A 20,823-nucleotide genomic window follows, 5' to 3' on the forward strand; every position below is an offset into this window, starting at 1 on the left:
ATCATCTTCACCCTGGTCTCATGTCCGCTGTGTTATTTTGACCAAAGAGGAAATGTTTTTTTTATCTTCGGTTTGCCCTTTATTTTAAAATATTCAGCTTTGTCTAAAGACAGTTGACATACCACAGACATATGAGGACAGACGAACAAGTTTCCACATTGTAAGGATCCGTATTTTTGATGACGAAAAACTAAAATCCTTTCAAATCCTTGTCAGTTGATTTCACATATTAAATAAAGCAGTGTTCTGATGGCAGCACACTCGTCAACATTCCCACACTGCACATACCAAGTGAGACAACTGCGAAAAGGTTGGAGTATGACTGAAAACACAAAGAAGCGTCCACAAAAAGTTTCAGAAATGGATTCTAATGCTCAACAAACCCAGTATAATAACACGGACAATGGAAGATTACACACCTCAGCTCAAACACTCTGTAGGTCCACTCAGTTCTCCCCTCCATTAAGATATAAGCCCTCCAAAGAAAGCAGTGAAAAGTAAGCTGTTTCACACCATCTAATCACTAATCCCTCTTTTCCACCATCTCCCTCTCTCCATGTCTGATCTGCAGAAAGTTGAGCAGCTCTTCTGGATTTCGCTGACACTGCGTCTGGTCCCGCCTGGCCTCCCCTGAACAGGATGGACTCTCTGGAGTCGGAGCTGACCTGTCCAATCTGTCTGGAGCTCTTTGAAGACCCGCTTCTGCTCCCCTGTGCCCACAGCCTGTGCTTCGGCTGCGCCCACCGCATCCTCGTCTCGCACTGCACCACCAGCGAATCAGTTCAAAGCATTGCCGCCTTCCAGTGCCCCACATGTAGATATGTCATTTCTTTGAGTCCTGAGCGTGGACTAGAAGGGCTTAAGAGAAACGTGACCTTGCAAAACATCATTGATCGAGTCCAGCGGGCCTCATCTTCAGCCGGGCTCCCTCTACCACTTGCACTGCCTGCACCCCACAGTGGACCGAACTCCCCCAGTGAGGAGGGGAGCAACCGGTTGGCACTGATCCCCGTCAGCGCCGCCATGTCCAGCCCAGGAACGCCTCCCGAGCCGGTCCAGTGCCAGTTCTGCGAGCAGGACCCGCCACAGGAAGCGGTCAAGACGTGCGTGACATGCGAGGTGTCCTACTGCGAGGAATGCCTGAGGGCGACTCACCCCAACAAGAAGCCGTTCACGGGTCACCGGCTCATCGAGCCCATGTCTGACTCGCACCTCAGAGGGCTTCAGTGTCTGGAGCACAAGGAGGAAAAGGTCAACATGTACTGTGTCAGCGACGACCAGCTCATCTGCTCGCTGTGCAAGCTGGTCGGGCGGCACAGGGACCACCAGGTGGCAGCGCTGAGTGACCGCTATGAAAAACTCAAGGTAAGCGCACGTGTTGTTATTTTGACAACACGTCCACACGTGATTTTAACGCCGCTGGTAATGAAACGTTGTTTGGATCTTTCTAACGACGGATAAGGTTAATGAGTCAGCCCGCTCTTTATCTTTAACACGTCCACCATAATGAATTTTAAACTTTAATTCTGTTCCGTTCTGCTGTATGATATTTCCTATTATCCTCACCCTGGTATCTAACTCAATTATCAAGTGAGATTTTATCACCTCACGCCGACTTATTATCTCTCCTGAATAATTAAGCAATTAGCCTAATCACTACAGCATGTCAGTGTGCCGTAGGGTGTTGAGAGACACACACACACACACACACACACACACACACACACACACACACACACACACACACTCGTAATGAATATGGTAAGTGTCATTAGTGACGAAACATTGCGTCATCACTAAGGTTGCAGGTTAATGAGTGATGATTGCCTGCTGGGTGTAGGTGTGTGTAATAACAATATGTGAGTAATTGCCAAGCATGTGTACTTGTGTGTACTCTTTAGGATATTTTCTAGCATGATCACTGACCTTTGTCAGGACCAGTAGTCCCCATGGAGACCAAAACATGGTCCTAATGAGGCGAAAGTGAGGAAAGTGTTAAGTTTAGGGCTGAGCTTTCTATTCTGGTTAGGGTTAGGCATTAACTGGTTAGAGTTAAGGTCAGGGATACTTACTACTCTGTTTTGGTTGTTTACCATTTAGAGAGGCCTAAAAGGATAATATTAATGTAATTCTGCCTCAGATAATGGTTTTATGTCCTTCACATTTAGAGTTTCTGACTGTCTTTGCACACTTTCTCTCTCCTTTGTCACTGTTTCTAGTTATCACACAAGACAATGTCCCTCCAAGGTGCTTCATAACGTGACCTTTGGTGTATAAGTAGCAGAAGAAACTCTTAAAAGCTTCACGAGGGGGTTCATGCATGTGCGGCCCATGTGCACACTGAACGTCATTTCCACTTTCCGCTATTTGATTTAAATGAACTGCCTGAAGCGTCCGCTTGTACGAGTCTAAATAGAGACAAAAGTTTGCACTAGTAGAGATTATAGTTGATGTATAATTTGGTTCACGTAACCTTGACTGATCAAACAAGTAATTACGGATGACAAACATAATGCGCCACGTGATTCTTTAACGCTGGAAATAAATAAAATCATGTGCGGCTGATACAAGACATATGATTCTACAAAAGCAGCAGAAACACGAATACTGTTCTCCTCCGTGCAAAAACATGGGAACTGTAGGATTTTCACTTTTTCTGTAGAATATGAAAAGTAGCACTTTGAGTGTGACTTTTATCAGTAACTGACATATCCATTACATGTGGGTCAAAATGGCCGAGGAGGATGAAACTCACCACATTAACAAATTAAAATGAACATTAACTTACAGTAGAGCTTTTAAAGTCCTCAGCCTCAGGCTAAACCCCCTGTTTTTCATGAGAGTTCACTTCACTGTAGTTCATTAATTCACACGTTGAACGAACACATGCGATGAACACACACACACACACTGCAAACAAATCCTGACAGGAGCCACGTTCACTTATGATTATGCAACAAAAAGCAATGTCAACAATTAATATATATAGCCTTGTGTCGCCTTAAGACGGAGACGGAGTCTTTTAAAAGTCAAAGATTGTAACGTGCAACAGAAACAGGGACAAAATGGAAATAGAGCGAGGTCTCGATCTAAGTTAATTATCACGGGAAACGACGCAGGACTCGTGCATTATTCATACACGACAACACATTTGATTTTTAAGTGAGGAAGACGCAAAAACTTTAAGAGGAACTTAGCGACGGTTCATACTTAAGATGTGACAGACGGCTCTCTTCTTCCTTTTCTCTCACTGAGGTCTTTTTCTTTCATTTTTCTACTCTGCTGTGTAGAAAATTCTTTCGGTCATATTTTACGGACCATTTCAGGCACCGCATTTTGCTGTGGTTGGCTGGAATTTGAGATATCCCCCACCGAGGAATATCAGATGATTGGAATACTTTCCTCTCTTTTTTGGGGTTGCAGCGGTGCCGTGTCTGATAAGAGCTGTGGAGGTTATTGTGGGAACACCCATCCTTTTTCAGCGATAAAATTACCCCCGTCACAGGAAATTGACAGAGAATGAGACTGGAAATAGCTTTTAAAAGTCCTTGACTCTGGGCCTGAGGAGATGGAACCTTGAGGGTAAAAGATGGGGGCTACGCTGTATGAGAGAGTTTTAGTTTCTAAATCACAGGCTCCCTGTATAATGCATTCGCTTTAAACAGCCGTCCTTTAAGGTCCAAACACCATATTGTGAGCTGCCACCGTGCGTGATGAAATATAAGCAGCAGATAAGATCAATATTTACCTTAATGTCTACTGGCCGCCTCATCCTTGTTTTATTATCCTCTAACTTGCTTTCTCCTTTCATGTTGTCAGTGTTATTAAAGATTTCATCCCTCTGGCTTGGTCAATCTTCAATTACAGTGAATCAATGACGAGCAACAGTTTATTTCTGACCTCCGGAAGTGATGGACCAGTACAACGGGACATCACATCACTCCATGCCGTACGGAGAAACCAATGTCTTGGCCTCTAAAATTCTATTTTAATTCTATTCCATTGGGTATTCTGTTAATTGGGTATCTGCTTTTCATACTCTTTGACATGAGGACATTTTATTTTGAAGAGAGGGGAAAATGGTTGTCATTATTTGCAAAAAATCCATTTCCATACGTGAAATGTTTCATGAATGACCTGCATTCATGTACATATTGTATTATTTGAGAACGGTAATGAGGTAATGTGTCCCTATTGAGTTGTCCAGCGCTAAGAGACGGACATCTAAGTATTTTGTCTCACACACACACAGCGCGCTGATATTAATTTAGCGAGAACCATGTCATTAGTAATCCTAGAAAACACCAAGATTATACAAGCGATGTGACCCATTGTTGATATAAAACAAATGGTCTGTATTTATATAGTGCTTTTCTTGTCTTTGATGACCACTCAAAGCTGCTCTACACTACATTTTTTGATATTTACGCATTCATTTGTTTCCCTAATGTACCATGAATGTACCTATACCAGCTCCACATCTCAACATACGGACGAAGAGCAGAAAATGGGGAAGATAGAAAAAAGCCTCCGTCACTGTGGAGAATAATCATGACTCACATTGTAGTCACATTGCAAGAATTTACCCCCCCGGTGCACTATTTACACAATCTGGATGTTTCCATCTTAACAAGCTGATGAGGATTCCCTGAATGCACCATCAGTTTTTAGTTAAATCATTAAAGAACCACCACCATATTGAAGCCTGTCTTTAAAAAAAAACTTCTTTATTTGAAGTCGATATAACATAATCTGTCAGTATAAAGTGCAATGTGCTGTTTACTTTCTTACATTCTATACTGATGTTCCCTTTGCTCGAGGCCTTCTCCCCCCCCCCCCCCCTCTCAGATTTAATGTCCCTTCCCTGTTGTGTTTTCTCAATTCTCTCTGCTGTGCTTTGCTTTTGGAGTCCGCGCCCACACACACACACACACACAAACAATTCAATCCAATTTACAGAGGAGAAAACTGTGTGCTGAGCAAAGACGCCGCTGCCCTCCAACAAATACAGAACACCCGCGCGCGATGATGACTTCGAAAATAAGACATAAACGCGGTGTAGATGTGTGCGAGGCGACGGGTGGACACAGCAGCAAACCAATAAATGAGAAATCTTGTCTCCCTTCATTTTTTTTCCTCGACTTTCAACTTTATGACGAAAGTTTCTCTCTCACGCACACGCCCGTGTGTATGCGAGCGACAAGGAAATAATTGCAGGGGAATTCTCTGTCAGTTCAGCGGAGTTTCACGACATCTCCACTGGAATTCGGATTCTTACCTGTCTGCATGTGTTAGTAGCTTATCAGCGCGACTTTGGGAGGATTGAGTCCACACACAATAGGGGTTTATATGCAAATACCGGGCCGCGTTATGTCTGTTTGATGAGGAAAGTCAAAGAAACACGTTCGGTGTGTGATTTAAGAAGATTCTGGGAGGATAACCGAGTCTGCTGCAGTGATTCAGAGCAGATGTTTTTGGAAGGAGCCATCTTTTCTTTGTAAAAGAAAAAAAAGAAAGAAAGAAAGAAGAAACTGGCTCTGATTCTGTCAGTTGACCACACTCAGGAAAATAAATCCCATATTTAGAAATATATTTACATTCCTAGTGGTCTTATGTTCCTCCTTAGCCGAGTCTGAGCCTGAGGAGACCTTTGCTTCATGTTTACATCAGTTTCATTTCATTTTTGGGCTCTTTTATTAAAAGCAGCTGCCAGATGTTTGACTAAAAAAAAACAAGAAAATTGATTTTATGAGTCCACTTTGAGAGCAGCTACACCCATTCCCCATTTAATCTACAGTGGAGTTCATTGATTACTTTTAACTCACTTTTAAAACTGTTCTCCCTGTAACGACCCTCCCTGTGTTTAGGTTTAAGACTTTATCTTATTGCTTTACTTTATGGATGTTTTACTGGTTCCACTTTGGTTATTTTATTGTTATATCGTTGATGTTTATGATTAGTTGGATGCAGGCTGTAATATTGGCTTTGAATTTGAATTGTACAATTCTTCCATGATGATGTTGGTTTAGCTTAACTCAGTGGCATGGCCCTGCACAATATTCAGTGCCCACATAAACAATAACCTCAACTTTTAATTGACGCTTTAAACTACTAACTATTATTTTTCAAACAACGTTTAAAATGTACATTTGTCCTGTAAAGTCATTATATTCTCAATTATGATGTTTTCTTTGCCTATTCTCCTTCAATGTTGTGCTTTTTCTTAACCCTTTAACACCGAGGGCATCACAGACGACCTTGCATTACCGTAATTACATGACTGTTCGTGGTTTCTGAAAGCTGAGAAGTTGCAAGTCAAAGTCAACAAGTGGTTATAACGGTAACACTATTTATTAGTGTATTAAAATAGTTAATACACTATTTTAACATGCAGTCAATTGTAAATAACTGCCAGATATTGAAAGTTATTCTGGAAAAATGGGCAAAAGCACTTACTGACATCATTTTCTGATGCTTTTATGAGTAAAATAAGGCTTAGGTGTGAAAGAGTTAATATTCTGCACGTGAGTACATGGACTGTAAACATAATTTTATATTCAAGAAAATATCCTAAACTACACATGGGAACGAGATGCATAACTCCTGGCCATGCATTAATAATTCCTGTTATTTTTATAAGTGGTGATTTTTTCCAACCAAAGTAAGGTAGAAAATCAGCAACAACATGTTGGAACCAGGAGGTATAGGATGGATGGATGGATGTTTTTTTTTTTTCAAATAGTAGTTTAATCTACAGGAAATAAGTCTGTAGTCATTTTAATAACGAATAATAGTGAATAAAAACAGCCAGAACAATTTCCCTGTGGAGGAAACAAAGTGTTTAGTCATTTTAGAGACACTACACTGGATTATTCATTCATTCATCTTCTACTGCTGCTTTATCCTCCACATGAGAGTTGTGGCAGTCTCAGCTGACATGGGGTGGAATGAGGACAGGTCGCCAGTCCATCACAGGGCCACAAACAATCATTCACTCTCACAAGAGTGTCCAGTTTGCCCTTATCCCCAAATCTGCATGGAGGAAAGCAAAGAAGACAGAGAAAACCTGCACGCACACACGGGGGAGAACACATGGATTATAGTGACGATAGTGAACATTTGCTTTGTCAGGACAGAAGGAAGAATCCACACTTGTGTCACAACAATAATGCCAACAAAAACATACTTTCTTTGTTAGAGTATGACAACTGAATTGTCAATACAGCTATTAAAGAAACAAAAACCCATATATAATGCATATATATGCATATATAATGCATATATATATATATATATATATATATATATATATTTATATATATATATATATATATATATATATATATATATCTGATACCACACATTATAATATTAATGTGTGACTGTAAAAAAGATTATCTTTTCATAGTCTCGGTTTACTTTCATTTTTTTTTTTTCAAATTTTGTCTGTTTCTGGACTTAACCTAACCACAACTCAAATCTAATCCCTTCATAAATTAGGTTCTGCGTTGTTGGGATCAGGTTTTGGTCTCCATGAGGACCACTGGTTCTGAAAAGGTCAGTGTTTATGCCAGAAAAGATCCAAAAGAGATAACATAAGAACAAACACAAACACACACACGGAACAGAAACTGACAACTTATTTTAAATCCCTTACGATGTTTTCATGTCATGGTGTGTTTCCTGTACTGCATGTTCAGTCTGTGTTGTGTACAGATTGACGTTATGTAAACATGACTACAGATGTTATTCTCATTCCAGTTAGGTATGCGTCCATTAATGTTCGCTGCACGTGAAGCAAGTCGTGATTCCTGCGCTCATCATCATCCTTTAAGAGGTTTAGTCTATTTTTATCTCTGTGGATGATAATATAATACGATGGCAGCGTTGTATTCCAGACTTTCATGCTGCTTTTGTGTGTCATCTGTGTATTAAGGCCATCCATTAAGCCCTGCAGTGCCACAACACACACACACACACACACACACACACACACAAACCGCCATCTCTCTGTGTGTTTACTGTTGTTGCTTATTCAATATTCCCTGTGGGGTACCTCTTTTTAATCCACAGCACTGCATCACACCGGCTTTGTTTACACTGCTGCAAAACAGTGTTGCAGGTCAAGACAAGTTAGGCGATAATAATATTAAGCAATTTGCATGTTAAACCAAAGTAAACTAAATTCAAAGCTGTATCCAGATACCCGTGTCGAGGCTAAACTCTGACATTTCGCTGACCCCGGCCTCGCCGCTCACAACTGTTTCTGAAATGTCAGCATTCGTGAAGACTGTGTATAAATTCGTCCGGGAAAGGGTTTGGAGCAGGACAGTGGAGCTGTGCCTTCAGAGCAGCTTAATCACGCTCCGTTTGGCAATAATATGATCTCGGAAGAAAAAAAAAAGGAGACAGCTTGCGCCCAAGCGGATGAGAAAAAGCACCAAAGAACTGGGAAGAAGTGGGAGGGAAGAAAATAAAAACGGGGAGGGGCATTAAGGGACCGCGTTGATGTGCTGTCACCTGTTTACCGGTTCGTTAGCCTGAAGCTCTGCTGCTGCCTGCTCCATGTAGGGAAAAGCTTTTGCTGCCTAATTTACCGCTTGGCCGGGTTTGCGCATGGCTTGGTGCTCAGTGGAGTGGCTGTCCCACTCGCATCCTTTGCCAGTGTAGGCTTCTCTGTCACAGGCTCAGACAGGAACGAGGATGAGGAGGCAGTACAGAGATGAGCCGGGTTATCACCCTCGCTCAGAGGTAACACAGGAACTGAACGCACCCCCGTCTTCAGACGGGGAGAAGAATGATAGGGGTGTCTGTGCAGAAGAAGAGCTGAAGGAAACCAAACATTTGATTTGTTGCCTTCTTGAGGATGTACTTGTTTTACAACTTTTTTTTTAAAGCAAGGTTTTATCTCTGGCAGATAAATCTGCTCACGGGCAAGAGCTGTGCACCTTTGATTTGTTTTCCAGTTTTTGTGTGTGTGTATAGATGTTCCTGCTTTACATATGTTTCCTCTGTTGTCTCACTCTCTCTCTCTCTCTCTGTGTGTTGTTTCTTTTCTTTGTGCTACAGCAAGCGCTGGATTCCAACCTGAGCAATTTGATAAAGAGGAACAATGAGCTGGAGTCACTCATGGGGAAGCTGATTCAGACTTGTCAACATGTGGAGGTGAGTCCACTGTGGTCTGCTGAGGTCACCACTCGCCTATAGTATCTACGGCTGGTTTACATGTGATCTGTTTTTGGAATGCGTGTAATCAGATAAAACAAAAAGGTTTGGATATTTACTTCCAGTATTTCTTGAGGAGTAAAAATCCCCTTTCACTTTTCAACAACTTTGGAGTGATTCATAAATAAAAATGACTTAACCGTTATTTTACTCACCCCCCAACGACTTCTACTGTTGAAAATATATGATCACATTCACGTCGAGGTCCTTTAATTTTGCATAAATCAAGGTGTATGCTTGTATTTTGAAGGATTTGTTGCTCAATCAGATTTTCCCTGATGCTTGATCACTTATTTAAGTGATTCCTTAACTTTTTAATGTGATCTTTTAATGTATAGACACATTTTGGTCTCTGACAAGTATGTAGTGCTTGTGACTTATTGTAGGTTGTGCAGAATGCATGAGTTGACATTACCGTAAGTGTTAAATGTGTATTTTGACAGTTTGTTTCTGCAATGATTTATCATCATAACCTGAAAACACAAAACCTATGGCTAAGGAAACCGTTTTCATGTTAATATGACGGAGTTAGCAGAAGTTGCTAACTTCAGTGTATACGTGTGTGTGTGGCTTTATTAAGCGATCGTGTGCTCTGCAACAGCCACAGGGTTAAAATGTAGTGACATCATTATTTAAGTCACAGCACAAGCTCAAAGGAAAGAAAATTGTGATTCATTTTGGAGCGCTTATTCATTTACTTACTTATTTATTGCCAAAGCGCTTGATGCATGTGCCGCGTCGTCAGCATCACGCACACAGATGTTTTTCCGCTAGCTGAGCCGGAGGGCAAATTCTGACGACGCAGTCATCAAAAGATTTTAAGAGAGAAACACTGTTTCTTTTAAAGAGTGTTTTTTTGGGTTTGATCACTGTTTGATCCTTTTGATTGCCAACTGCAAAAAAAAACAAAAAAAAAACACCTCACTTCCCAGCGACGAAAAAAACGTGACCTATTTTTCCTCGGTGAATTATGCTCACACACGTGGTGCAAAGTCGTGGCATATTTATTCACAAACGGCACAGCTATTGAAGTGGTGATCACAAATAATGCACCCAGTCGCTCACGGAGGGATGAATGTGAGAGAAAGGGGGTCACACAGGAAAGGAAAAGAGCTTGACGTGCTGTGGATTAGGCTTTTTGAATATTTTACATGGGATTAGACTCTTTTTCAGAGCTATACTCTGGCAATGGCTGTTCAGATGAACCAGACTTTTTAGATGCTATACATACAGATACAACTGTATCTACTGTACGGATGCATACAAGCGAGACGGATTTTATTTTCTATGCACTACATTGTGTCATATCTCTAATATAATCTAATGGGAGAAGAAATCCCTCTGGTGCCTTTGGCATCGATGAAACGTACGAGTGTCAGTGAATGCATCAGGCCTGTAAAGTTTTAAATCACCTCTCCTGCAGAGAGTTTGGATGATGTACATGTGTGTGTGTGTTTGAGGTTAAGTGAATCACTTGATGTCCCAGTCGGGGAGCAATCTGTCACGCTTATCATGTGCTCCACTAGATTCTGCCCGCAGCGTCCTCATGCTCCACATCTTTACATAACACACACACACACACACACACGCACAGACAGAGCTATTATTATATTAATTTTAATAAAATGTTATTAGTGTATTTACTTAAATTTGGAAGATTAGCCACAACGGAAATACATTTTCACAGAAGTGAGTGCAAATTGGAGCTGTCACAGTGACATGGAAGAAACCAATAAGTAGTGTTGAAAAGACAGATGCACATTAAAGCTCTGCTAAGGTTTTCAGCTCAGCATGTCTCACACAAGCAGCGAGCTGTGATCCAGGTGGGAAGCTGTTTGTTGGCAACGCGGTGCCAGAAGACACATAAATGCTGTTTGGGCAGGGACGTTGAGGATAGTGAGGAAGTCCTTTTCAGCCTCATTTGGCAAATGACTCTACATGATGTCATAATTAAAACACCTGTGGGTCGGAGGAAATGTGCGATCGTGGTTGGCTTGGCAACACTCGCAGCAGACCCCTCTTTCATTGCTCCCCGAGCCACCGCTTCACCGCAGCAAGAACACACTTTATAAGGTGCCGAAAGTGCCGCTAGGAAATGACCGCAGTGAGAAATTACACATTATGTTAGGACCTGCAGTGTTGTAATTGGAGTTGAACAACTTTTAGGGCCTGCTGAGACGGAAAAGGTTCCAACTGCAAATTGAATTAAAAAAACTATGGCGCTGGACGCCCATTTTTCCTCTTAACACCCATATGTGTAATCAACGGCCTCCACTGCAGTTTCTCTCGCCAACTGAATTAGTGACATCTGCAGATTGCAAGAAATGGAGGACTCTTCTACTCAGCCCTCCCTCCTCCAAGCTCCTCAGAGAACTACAGTGGCCTTCACATACCACAAAGGATGTTGTTCATCAATGTTTGCATGCATGCTCGGGCTGTTGCCTCTTCAAACCGAGGCCTTTGACTAGAGTGCATATAAAAGGCTTATTCTAAGGCAACAACAAATGTCTTTATACAACTTATATTGCGTTACACGTAAACGTTGCACACGGGAACTTTAATTTCCTTTCAAATCACTTCTTTGTTGAAAGATAACATCTTTAAATGACGTTGTCCAAACACTGTGGACTCCACGACTGGTTCAATGGCTTATATGGTGGAGGCCAGGAAGTGAAAATAAACAAAATAAACATGTGATTCCATGGTGTGTTTTCCTGAAGCTCAAACGAAGAGAGAAGGAGAGGAAAGAGAAGTCGTAATTGACGATTAAAACCAGACGAAAGCAGCAATGCAAACATTACAGATGGAACCTGGTGGACGTGATCATCCCCAGCGAACCATGCTCTGTTAAAAAAAAAAGACGAGCATTCTTGCCTCCTTTTGACTTTTTTTGGTCCCGCTTATTCATTTAATCTGACAGCATTATTTTATAAATCACAAATGGCCGTCGCGCACGGAAGGAGAAACCGCCATGTTGCCGCTATAACTACAGTCACTGAACAGTGGAGATTGTCAGCAGAAATCAAATGTATGACACACTCGGAATGCAGAGACTTAAATATAGTGCATTGCTGTAACATGGAGCTGATTTCACACACAGAGTGTGTGTGTGTGTGTGTGTGTGGAGTGTCGTGTCTGCTTCTAACGAGTGCGGGGCCTCCTGCTTATTTTGCCTGTCACTCAGCGATTAAGCCAGCAGGAGGCAAAAAAGAAAATGCCTGAATCTGAATGTGCCTCATCTTCCTCAAGAGTCTGCTCTCAGACAGGATGGCGGGCTGATGGATGAAAATGACATCCCGCACCTCGGTCAACGCCATGTGGAAGCAATAAAGATAGAGTCCTCCATCTTTATTTATCTAACATTGCATGTGTGTGTGTGTGTGTGCATTGGTTCTCAGGTAAACGCTTCCCGTCAGGAGAACAAGCTCCTGGAGGAGTGTGACGTCCTGATTGACATCATTCAGCAGAGGAGGCAGATTATTGGCAGCAAGATCAAGGAGGGGAAGGTGAGGTTCGACATGCAAGAGTCAAATACACTTCCTCTTCTCCTTTATTTATTACTAGTCAAACACAATGAGAGCGCACACTTGGAAACGGCTCAGAATGCAAAACATTCACAGATTTCAAACAGACGGCGAAAGCAGTGAGACTGGCCAACTGTAGATCCCACAGCATATGGACAGGGTGTTCTCTAAACCCACATAAAAAATGTTTTAAACGGTGTCTAATGAGACTTGGAACACGACATTATTTTATTTATTTTTTTTAGGAATGCAGAGATGGACAGGTTTTTTTAACTGTTTCTTTAAAGTGCTTGATCTTAAATGACAGCAATCAAAAGGATAGTTTATTTCCGCAGCTCTCCGCCTCATCTAATGTGTGCTTTAACACAACGATGACTTTGTGTTTCAATGGATTATTTTGGCAGCGATTAAACTCTTTTGGGTTCTCTGCGAGGGCAAACTGCTGATGAAATCTTACTTGACCTCAATCCAGCCACTGGCCTCAATCAGTCTCTTAAAATCGCTCCTGAAATTTCCATCCATCCATGTTCTACCACTTTATCCTCCACACGAGCTCAGCTGACATCGGGCGATAGGCAGGGTACACCCTGGACAGGGCTACATACATATAATTATTTTAATATCATTTGTTTTATGTGGTCTTTTTTTCAAAACTTCTGCTTTTAAAAAAACAAAACTCTAACATCAGCTGAGGTTGATGGATGCGTTCATGCCTTTTCAAACAAATTTGCCTTCATTGCTGGTCGTTCTAATTAAAAGAACATGCAGAAAAATTGACCTCTGCATGTAAAAGCCCATATATATGGGTCATTTCAGCTATGATTATGTTCTCATACCCAATGAACTGCAACTGCAACACCTTAACGTGGAAGAAGAGTATTTTACACGCTCTTATTTTGACGATCTGATCAGTCCAAACTGAGCTGCTCTCAGACTTCCCTTATTTTCCGCTTTCTTCCAGGCACATAGGGTTCGGAAGCTGACCCAGCAGATCTCGAACTGCAAACAGTGCATCGAGAGGTCGTCGGTCCTCATCGCGCAGGCCGACCAGACGCTAAAAGAAACCGACCACGCTCGCTTCCTGCAGACCGCAAAGGGCCTCAACGAGAGGTGAGAAGGAATGATTCAGCTTAGCAGCATGACGCCACGTATACGCTGTTAAATCAGGTGTTGACTTCATTCGGATTTGAAGCCTGTTCATCTTCGATTGGTCGTCATCTAGGGTTTCGATGGCAACGGCGTCAACCCAAGTGCTGATCCCCGAGATCCACCTGACGGACACGTTCGACACCTTCGCCCTGGACTTCACCAGAGAGAAGAAGTTGCTGGAGAATCTGGATTACCTCACAGGTAAATGTTGAACTAAACTGTTTTAGCCTCATGTTTTAAAACCTAAAAGGACTTCTTTTAGTCGGCATATTGATTCACGTGAACAACAATCTTACATTTCTTCGTTTCCTAAAGCTGGAGTGCATAGAATTGAAATAAATGTATGTTACATTCAACCTGTTGTTAAATGAGTTCACACAATCAAGTGTCCAGGAAAAGTAGTTAAGTTGTTGAGTAGATTTTATTGTTTAAAAGCTTAGGTTACAGCAATAGAATAGAAATGAACATTGGCTGCAAACTTTAACATTTTAATTATGGACTGAATGTCATTTTTTTGTGGACTCTTTAATTTACTCCTTCACTGCCCATAAAACTTCTACATTGTTTCCAGCTCCAAGTACTTTTTTTATTCACTTAAAGTCTCCAGTGTCTTTGATTTGAAGGAGAAAGCCCCAGCTTATCAACTTCAAAATTAATTTTTAACCTTAATTTCCATTTCCCCACTGATGAGGACCTATTAGAAAGCCACTGCAGCACATACGGGGGACACAAACAAGGCATCGGGCATATAGTGGATTTCAAAGTCTGTGAAAATGCCTGCCTCCTAGTTATTATTTTGCAATGCACGAGGGCTTTGCTGGAGGCTGTTTTCACGAAGTGAATCAGACAGAATCACTCCACTCGGTGCATCCACTCATGACAGAGGGATGAGCAGAAGGAGATAATGGCACCGAAGAGGAGAGGAAGTAGCTTTAAAATCAATTGAAGCTTTTGTATCTTTGTTACCCGACCTCAGTCTGAATACAAAAAGGGATTTATTTTCTATTTTTCTATTTTAATAGAGCAAAAACAGCTTGTAATACCCTTACGATTGCCCATTAATCAATAAACAAGTGTAAGATAGCCAAGTCAGGACCTCTAGTTATTTAAGCCCTCACTGCTAAAAGATCAAACACTTATCCTGATGATAATGTGAGCTGCTTTTGATCCGAATAAAATGTTTTATTTCTGTCCTTCTTTACTTATGCTTAACCGACCACTCGGCTGAAAAGAACATCTTCAGTCTAGTGTGTAATGAAACCTTTACCCTCGCGAATTCGGCCAAAATGTGCACATACGAGGTTAAGTGGGGCACGTGTTTGTTACAGCAGCTGAAACCCCATTGAATGCTATCTTTTTTTGATTATACTGAATACTTTTGTTTATATCCGCACAGCTCCGACTGCTCCGTGCATAAGGGAGGAGCTATGCACGGCTTCCTATGACACCATCACCGTCCACTGGACGTCTGATGATGAATTCACAGTCGTGTCCTATGAGCTCCAGTACGCCATCTTCACCGGACAGTCCAACATTGCCAGTAAGTAGAACTTGCATACGTTGTCAAATAATTTAAAAAAAAATAAATAAACTCACTTAAATTATATTTGAAAATACTGTATGCATTCTAAAGTGCAACAGATGAAGCAGAGAAGCCATGGAATATCAGCAGAATTAATCAAGTAAAAATAATTATTGCACATAAAACTATTAAGTGTGGAAATGAAGAATAAATGACACGAAATGAGGCTCTGCTGACCTGATATCCAGGGGCAGGATCATGGGAAAATCTTCTCAAATCAAAATTCAAATGGTCAAATCGACCCAAAGCTGTTCGAGTTCATTCATTTAAAAACAGGACAAACTGTTATAATAATAATAATAATAATGTAATGTAATAATATGACAAGATATGACATACAACTCATGCAAAGTTCCAAAGTTTAATATAGGGGCCCACTTTTTAACGATGAAAAAACCATTGCGACCCCTTTCACAATATAAACTACGACAAGCAGATTTGTGCCTAATGTGAAATTCCTAGAACACATCTTATTGTTTTGAATACGTTTGATTAAACAGCGATTCCACTCCAGAACTATACGGACCATGAGTATGCACAAAATCTTTGTATGACCCGCGTCTCTGTTCCACTTCCAGTAACTTTAGCCGACTATTTACGGACCTGAGATCCACTTTATACAATCACTGGCAGCCACTCGTTTACCCCAAAGCAAGCTGCTAGAGCTCAAGTACTAATCTAAAGGCTGAAGTGGAAGAGGAACCCTGCAGTTTTTGTGCTACGAACGGCCTCAAACTTGATCAGATTACTGTTGCTTGTGAAGAATGAACACGGGATCAAATTTAACAATTGTTCAGCAAAAAAAAAAAAAAAAGATAAGATTCTAGTGCATGTGCAGAGATGTCGTGTTTATATGTGCATGGTGTTCTGGTGGATGTGGCTCTAATGACATAAGGGATGAAAGCCAAGACGGAATCAAACATGCACTTAGTGACACAGCGTCTTGTTGGACAGCAACAGACTTATTGTTTAGGCTGACACACACACACACACACACACACACACACACACACACACACACACACACACACACACACACACACACACACACACACACACACACACACACACACACACACACACACACACACACACACACACACACACACACACACACACACACACACACACACACACACACACACACACACACACACACACACACACACACACACACACACACACACACACACACACGGCCCAGAAAATCCTGAGCACAGTCGAGTGAACAACAACCACAGGGAGGAAAATGGGGTCAGGACTTCTAAAGATGAGCTCCCATGCTCCCTTTCAATCAAACTGCCTTTTCTCTGTCTTTCATCCATTCTGCCATTCTTCTTTTTTCTTTTTTGTGTGTGTGAATTCATATAGATCTACCTCACATCAAAAAAAACCTCCTCACATTCTGCCTCTTTCTTCCCAAGGTTAGACCTCGTGTGTCATCACAGTTCACAGCTTGCTCGCAACCGACAGCGATTAACTAATGTGACACTTGCCCCCGTTTTCTTTCCCTTCCTCTTTCTGTTTTCATATCTGATAATGTCAGAAGTGTCGCTGTGGGCATAATGAGTCACATGGCAGAAACCCCCCCCCCCCCCCCTGCCCCCAGGTCCATTTGAGGTGAATGAAGGACACAGTCTTACGTTAATGCAATGCCAAAAAAACAACAGCATTAGCCTTTGCAAATGGATTTCCTAGGGGGGAAAGTGTATGTCAGGATGATAACTTGCTGTCTTACAATGAGAGGCTTGATCAAGTTAGTAGCAGTAGTTACCTAACGTCATCTGCTGTCAAAATGTAACTTTTTAAAAAGCGCGGGGGGGGGGGGGAAACCTGAAAAATAACGAACGAACAAGCTAAACTGTAATGTGTCTTTCTCGTTTTCTCGTCTCTCCTCCCAGGTCTCTGTAACTCACTGGAGAGTTGGATGATTGTTCCCAACATCAAGCAGAACCACTACACGGTGCACGGCCTGCAGAGCGGCACCAAGTACATCTTTGTTGTCAAGGCCATTAACCAAGCAGGAAGCAGGAGCAGTGAACCGGGAACTCTCAAGACCAACAGTAAGCCTCTGATGACTGAAACTTAAAACTCCACATGGCATCAACCTTTACAGGCCAACACATGAGCAATCACTCACACCCACAGCTCAGTTTGTTGTTTCTTATGAACCTTACCAGTGCTGTCCAATATCCAACCTAATGGCTCAATAAATACAGTAACTCAGTGCTACTTCTCAAATCCAATATTTCAATTTTCTTTGTTCTTCTTTGCCCAGGCCAGCCTTTCAAGCTGGACCCCAAATCTGCTCACAAAAAGCTGAAGGTGTCTCACGATAACCTGACAGTGGAGCGGGATGAAACCACGTCCAAGAAGGGCCACAGTCAGGACCGGTTCTCAAGCCAGAACAGCTACGGCGTGGTAGGAAACGTCTACATTGACAGTGGCCGTCACTACTGGGAGGCTCTGATTGGAGGGAGCACATGGTGAGACATAGACCCTGATGTGACCTAATATTACCATTTGTTATGAGGTTGAAAATGTGGGTAACAGTGGGTAACAGAATCTCCCACTCCTCCTCAGGTACGCTGTGGGCATAGCCTACAAATCGGCCCCCAAGCACGAGTGGATCGGCAAGAACTCGGCCTCCTGGGTGCTCTGCCGCTGCAACAACTCCTGGGTCGTTCGCCACAACAGCAAGGAGCTCGCCATCGAGCCTTCGCCACACCTGCGGAGAGTCGGCGTCCTCCTGGACTACGACGCCGGTTACCTGACATTCTACGACGCCGTGGGCTCGCAGCACTTGCACACATACCACGTGTCCTTTGTCCAGCCCGTGTGTCCCGTGTTTAATGTGTGGAACAAGTGTCTGACGATCCTCACCGGTTTACCAATCCCTGATCACCTGGAGGCCGTGGAACCGAACAACTGAATGGCGCTGAAACGGGCCTCGTTACTCTAAAGCTGCGCTGTCCATGACTAGTAAAACGACTCGATAGTCTTTACGATCCGCTTATCAGTTGAGCAAATTAAATCGCGTTCACGTGAAAAATGACATCACGTTCCGCAATAAAAATTAATTCATATTTGTGAAAAGTCACCCAGTGCAGCTTTAAAGTGCAAAGACAAAAGTGTGAGGTGCGTTTTTCATCAAACCTCTCAGATATGTGATCTCGGTTGTTTCGTTTTGGCTTTGTCAAAGCAAAACACAACGCTGGCATATGTTGTATTGACTCAAAAAAGACTTGTTCGAGATGGATGGCAATAAGCTGGAGTCAGTACAGAGGAAACCAGGACAAATGGACCTTTTTCATTCTCTGAGGCACTTTGGGCTATGATTTGTACCACGGTACAACTAGGAAAAAAAGCCACAAATCAATTTCTAATTTTCTTCTTTTCCTTTACACCTTTTTTTTTTTTTTATTATCCGATATAGCACTTTGAAGATCCCTTACCACGTACACACACATACACAAAACATGAATGCAAACAATACATACATTTAACTAATCATGCTGAAGGAGCATTGTGACATAGGTATATTTTGTAAATTCAGAAACAGTCCCCCTTATCTTCCCCTTGTTGATTAAAAAAAAGGAACCAAAGTAGCCATTGTTGTCCATACATGTGTCTTTACTTAAAATTTTACACTTAATAAATGCTGAATTATTTTTGAAAGTTGCAGAGAATTAAAAAGAATTATTCTAATATTGAGAGTAAAACATTCCTTTAAATGTAGATTCTTTTTTTAGCACATCATATTTAATTCCTGGTCCTGTAGCCTAAAAGTCTTGTTTATTTTATTTATTTTTGGTGCAGTTACCATGCATTCATATTGGCAAAGTGTTGCGTTGTGTTTGACATATTGTGTTCATTTTCTTTTCTGGCAGCCAGACAAGTCCTGACATTACAAGTAATCTGTGAGTTGTGTTACAGTTGGAGCCCCAGGTTATTATTGGAGCCAAGTGATGAAATGCACAATTGGGTGCGTTTGTTTTTTCTTTTTTATTTCTCTAACAACCAGTTTAGTGGGTCATATGTGTGTGCCAATGCTCCAGAACCAGAACTTCCCAATTTATATTCAACTTTGTGTCATTTGCACACTGAGGTTTCAAATCGACATGCAGCAAAACGGCTTGGAAATATTCAGTTTAGTCAAATTATTTGCCATCGTATTAAAACACCATAGCCACTCACGTGACTACGAGTTTTATTTGGATCTTTTTTTTTTTTAAAAAAAGGCCTAAATGAGATTTAGCCACTGCTGTTTTCACTTACCAAAGGGATTTTGCATCTAATTCTCAGTGTGAATACAATACTCTGGTCTGATTTCTCAGTGTTTCATTGTTTTAATACCCAGTACACTTACAAATGTGGAGGATACATTCTGTCCAATTAACTCTGTATTTCATTGGCAATAAACCCAGCTGTATGTTTACTTGTATCCAGTATGAATATATATATATAGTGCTTAATTTAATGTCTCCATTTTAACTTTATGACCACGGTGTATTATGTTTTGTCTCGATGGACATTTTTATGGAAAACAGGATTGAAGCGCTTGCATCACTGTCGAGTTAGATAAGTACGAGAAGGTCAAAAAATAAAAGTTCCATTTCACTTTAAAGTGTAGTGTTTATTCCCCCCCCCCTCCCCCTTCAAGTGAAGTTATATAGCAATTTGAAAATGTCATGAGCTGCAAAGTAGGATGCAGTGAAATGTCAAGAGCCATTTCACGCTTTTTTTTTTTTTTTTGGCTGATGTAGAATCACAGATTTTAAGTAAAGTTCATTGTTCATTAATAACCATCAATACTGTATGTTATTCCAGTTTCCTGTGCCAATCTCAGCTGAAATAGGTACACCCTGGACAGTCCGCCATCCCATCACAGTTCGCCACATATAGAGACAAATAACCATTCACTCTCACACCTATGGTTGATTTTAGAGTGTCCAATTGACCTATATTGCATGTTTTTGGACTGTGGGAGGAAGCGGAGAACCCGGAGAAACTCGGGGAGAACATGCAAACTCCATGCATAAAGGCCCTTGTTCCAAAGTATCCTTTCTTTTTAAAGTTCTGAACTTCAAATCACATTATTTTATGAACTTAGACAATATGATCAAAAACGGAGACTAAATAGAAATGATACATTTGACATTATGACTTTGCTCTGAAAGTGAATTTGATCATTAGTGAATGTTAAACATGGGTCCGTTCTTGCTTTATTTGAATGTGCTTTCAGGATTCAGAGAAGGTAAAATAAATAATTTCCAGATGGAAATAAAAAAAAAAAGTGAGGAATGTTCTGAATAGTCACAAAACCACTTTTACTATATTTTC

At 41.4% G+C, this 20,823-nt stretch overlaps 1 protein-coding gene across 3 annotated transcripts in view; it reads left to right on the top strand.

Annotated features, from left to right (window-relative positions):
- The window catches only part of LOC131455437 (E3 ubiquitin-protein ligase Midline-1-like), a 43,646-nt gene extending 23,546 nt beyond the window's left edge, over nucleotides 1-20,100 (top strand). For 2 of the 3 annotated variants that reach the window (XM_058623058.1, XM_058623057.1), the window contains exons 2-10: nucleotides 572-1,365; nucleotides 9,070-9,165; nucleotides 12,624-12,731; nucleotides 13,711-13,859; nucleotides 13,942-14,099; nucleotides 15,295-15,438; nucleotides 17,382-17,543; nucleotides 17,759-17,966; nucleotides 18,064-20,100. In XM_058623058.1, the coding sequence (XP_058479041.1) occupies nucleotides 640-1,365; nucleotides 9,070-9,165; nucleotides 12,624-12,731; nucleotides 13,711-13,859; nucleotides 13,942-14,099; nucleotides 15,295-15,438; nucleotides 17,382-17,543; nucleotides 17,759-17,966; nucleotides 18,064-18,412 (2,100 nt within the window). In that variant the 5' untranslated portion in view covers nucleotides 572-639 and the 3' untranslated portion in view covers nucleotides 18,413-20,100. The remainder of the gene's footprint in view (nucleotides 1-571; nucleotides 1,366-9,069; nucleotides 9,166-12,623; nucleotides 12,732-13,710; nucleotides 13,860-13,941; nucleotides 14,100-15,294; nucleotides 15,439-17,381; nucleotides 17,544-17,758; nucleotides 17,967-18,063) is intronic. The other variant, XM_058623059.1, reaches the window with a different exon arrangement.
- The last annotated feature ends 723 nt before the right edge of the window (nucleotides 20,101-20,823 follow it).

The sequence above is a fragment of the Solea solea genome, chromosome 2, assembly GCF_958295425.1.
Source record: "Solea solea chromosome 2, fSolSol10.1, whole genome shotgun sequence".
NCBI lineage: Eukaryota > Metazoa > Chordata > Actinopteri > Pleuronectiformes > Soleidae > Solea > Solea solea.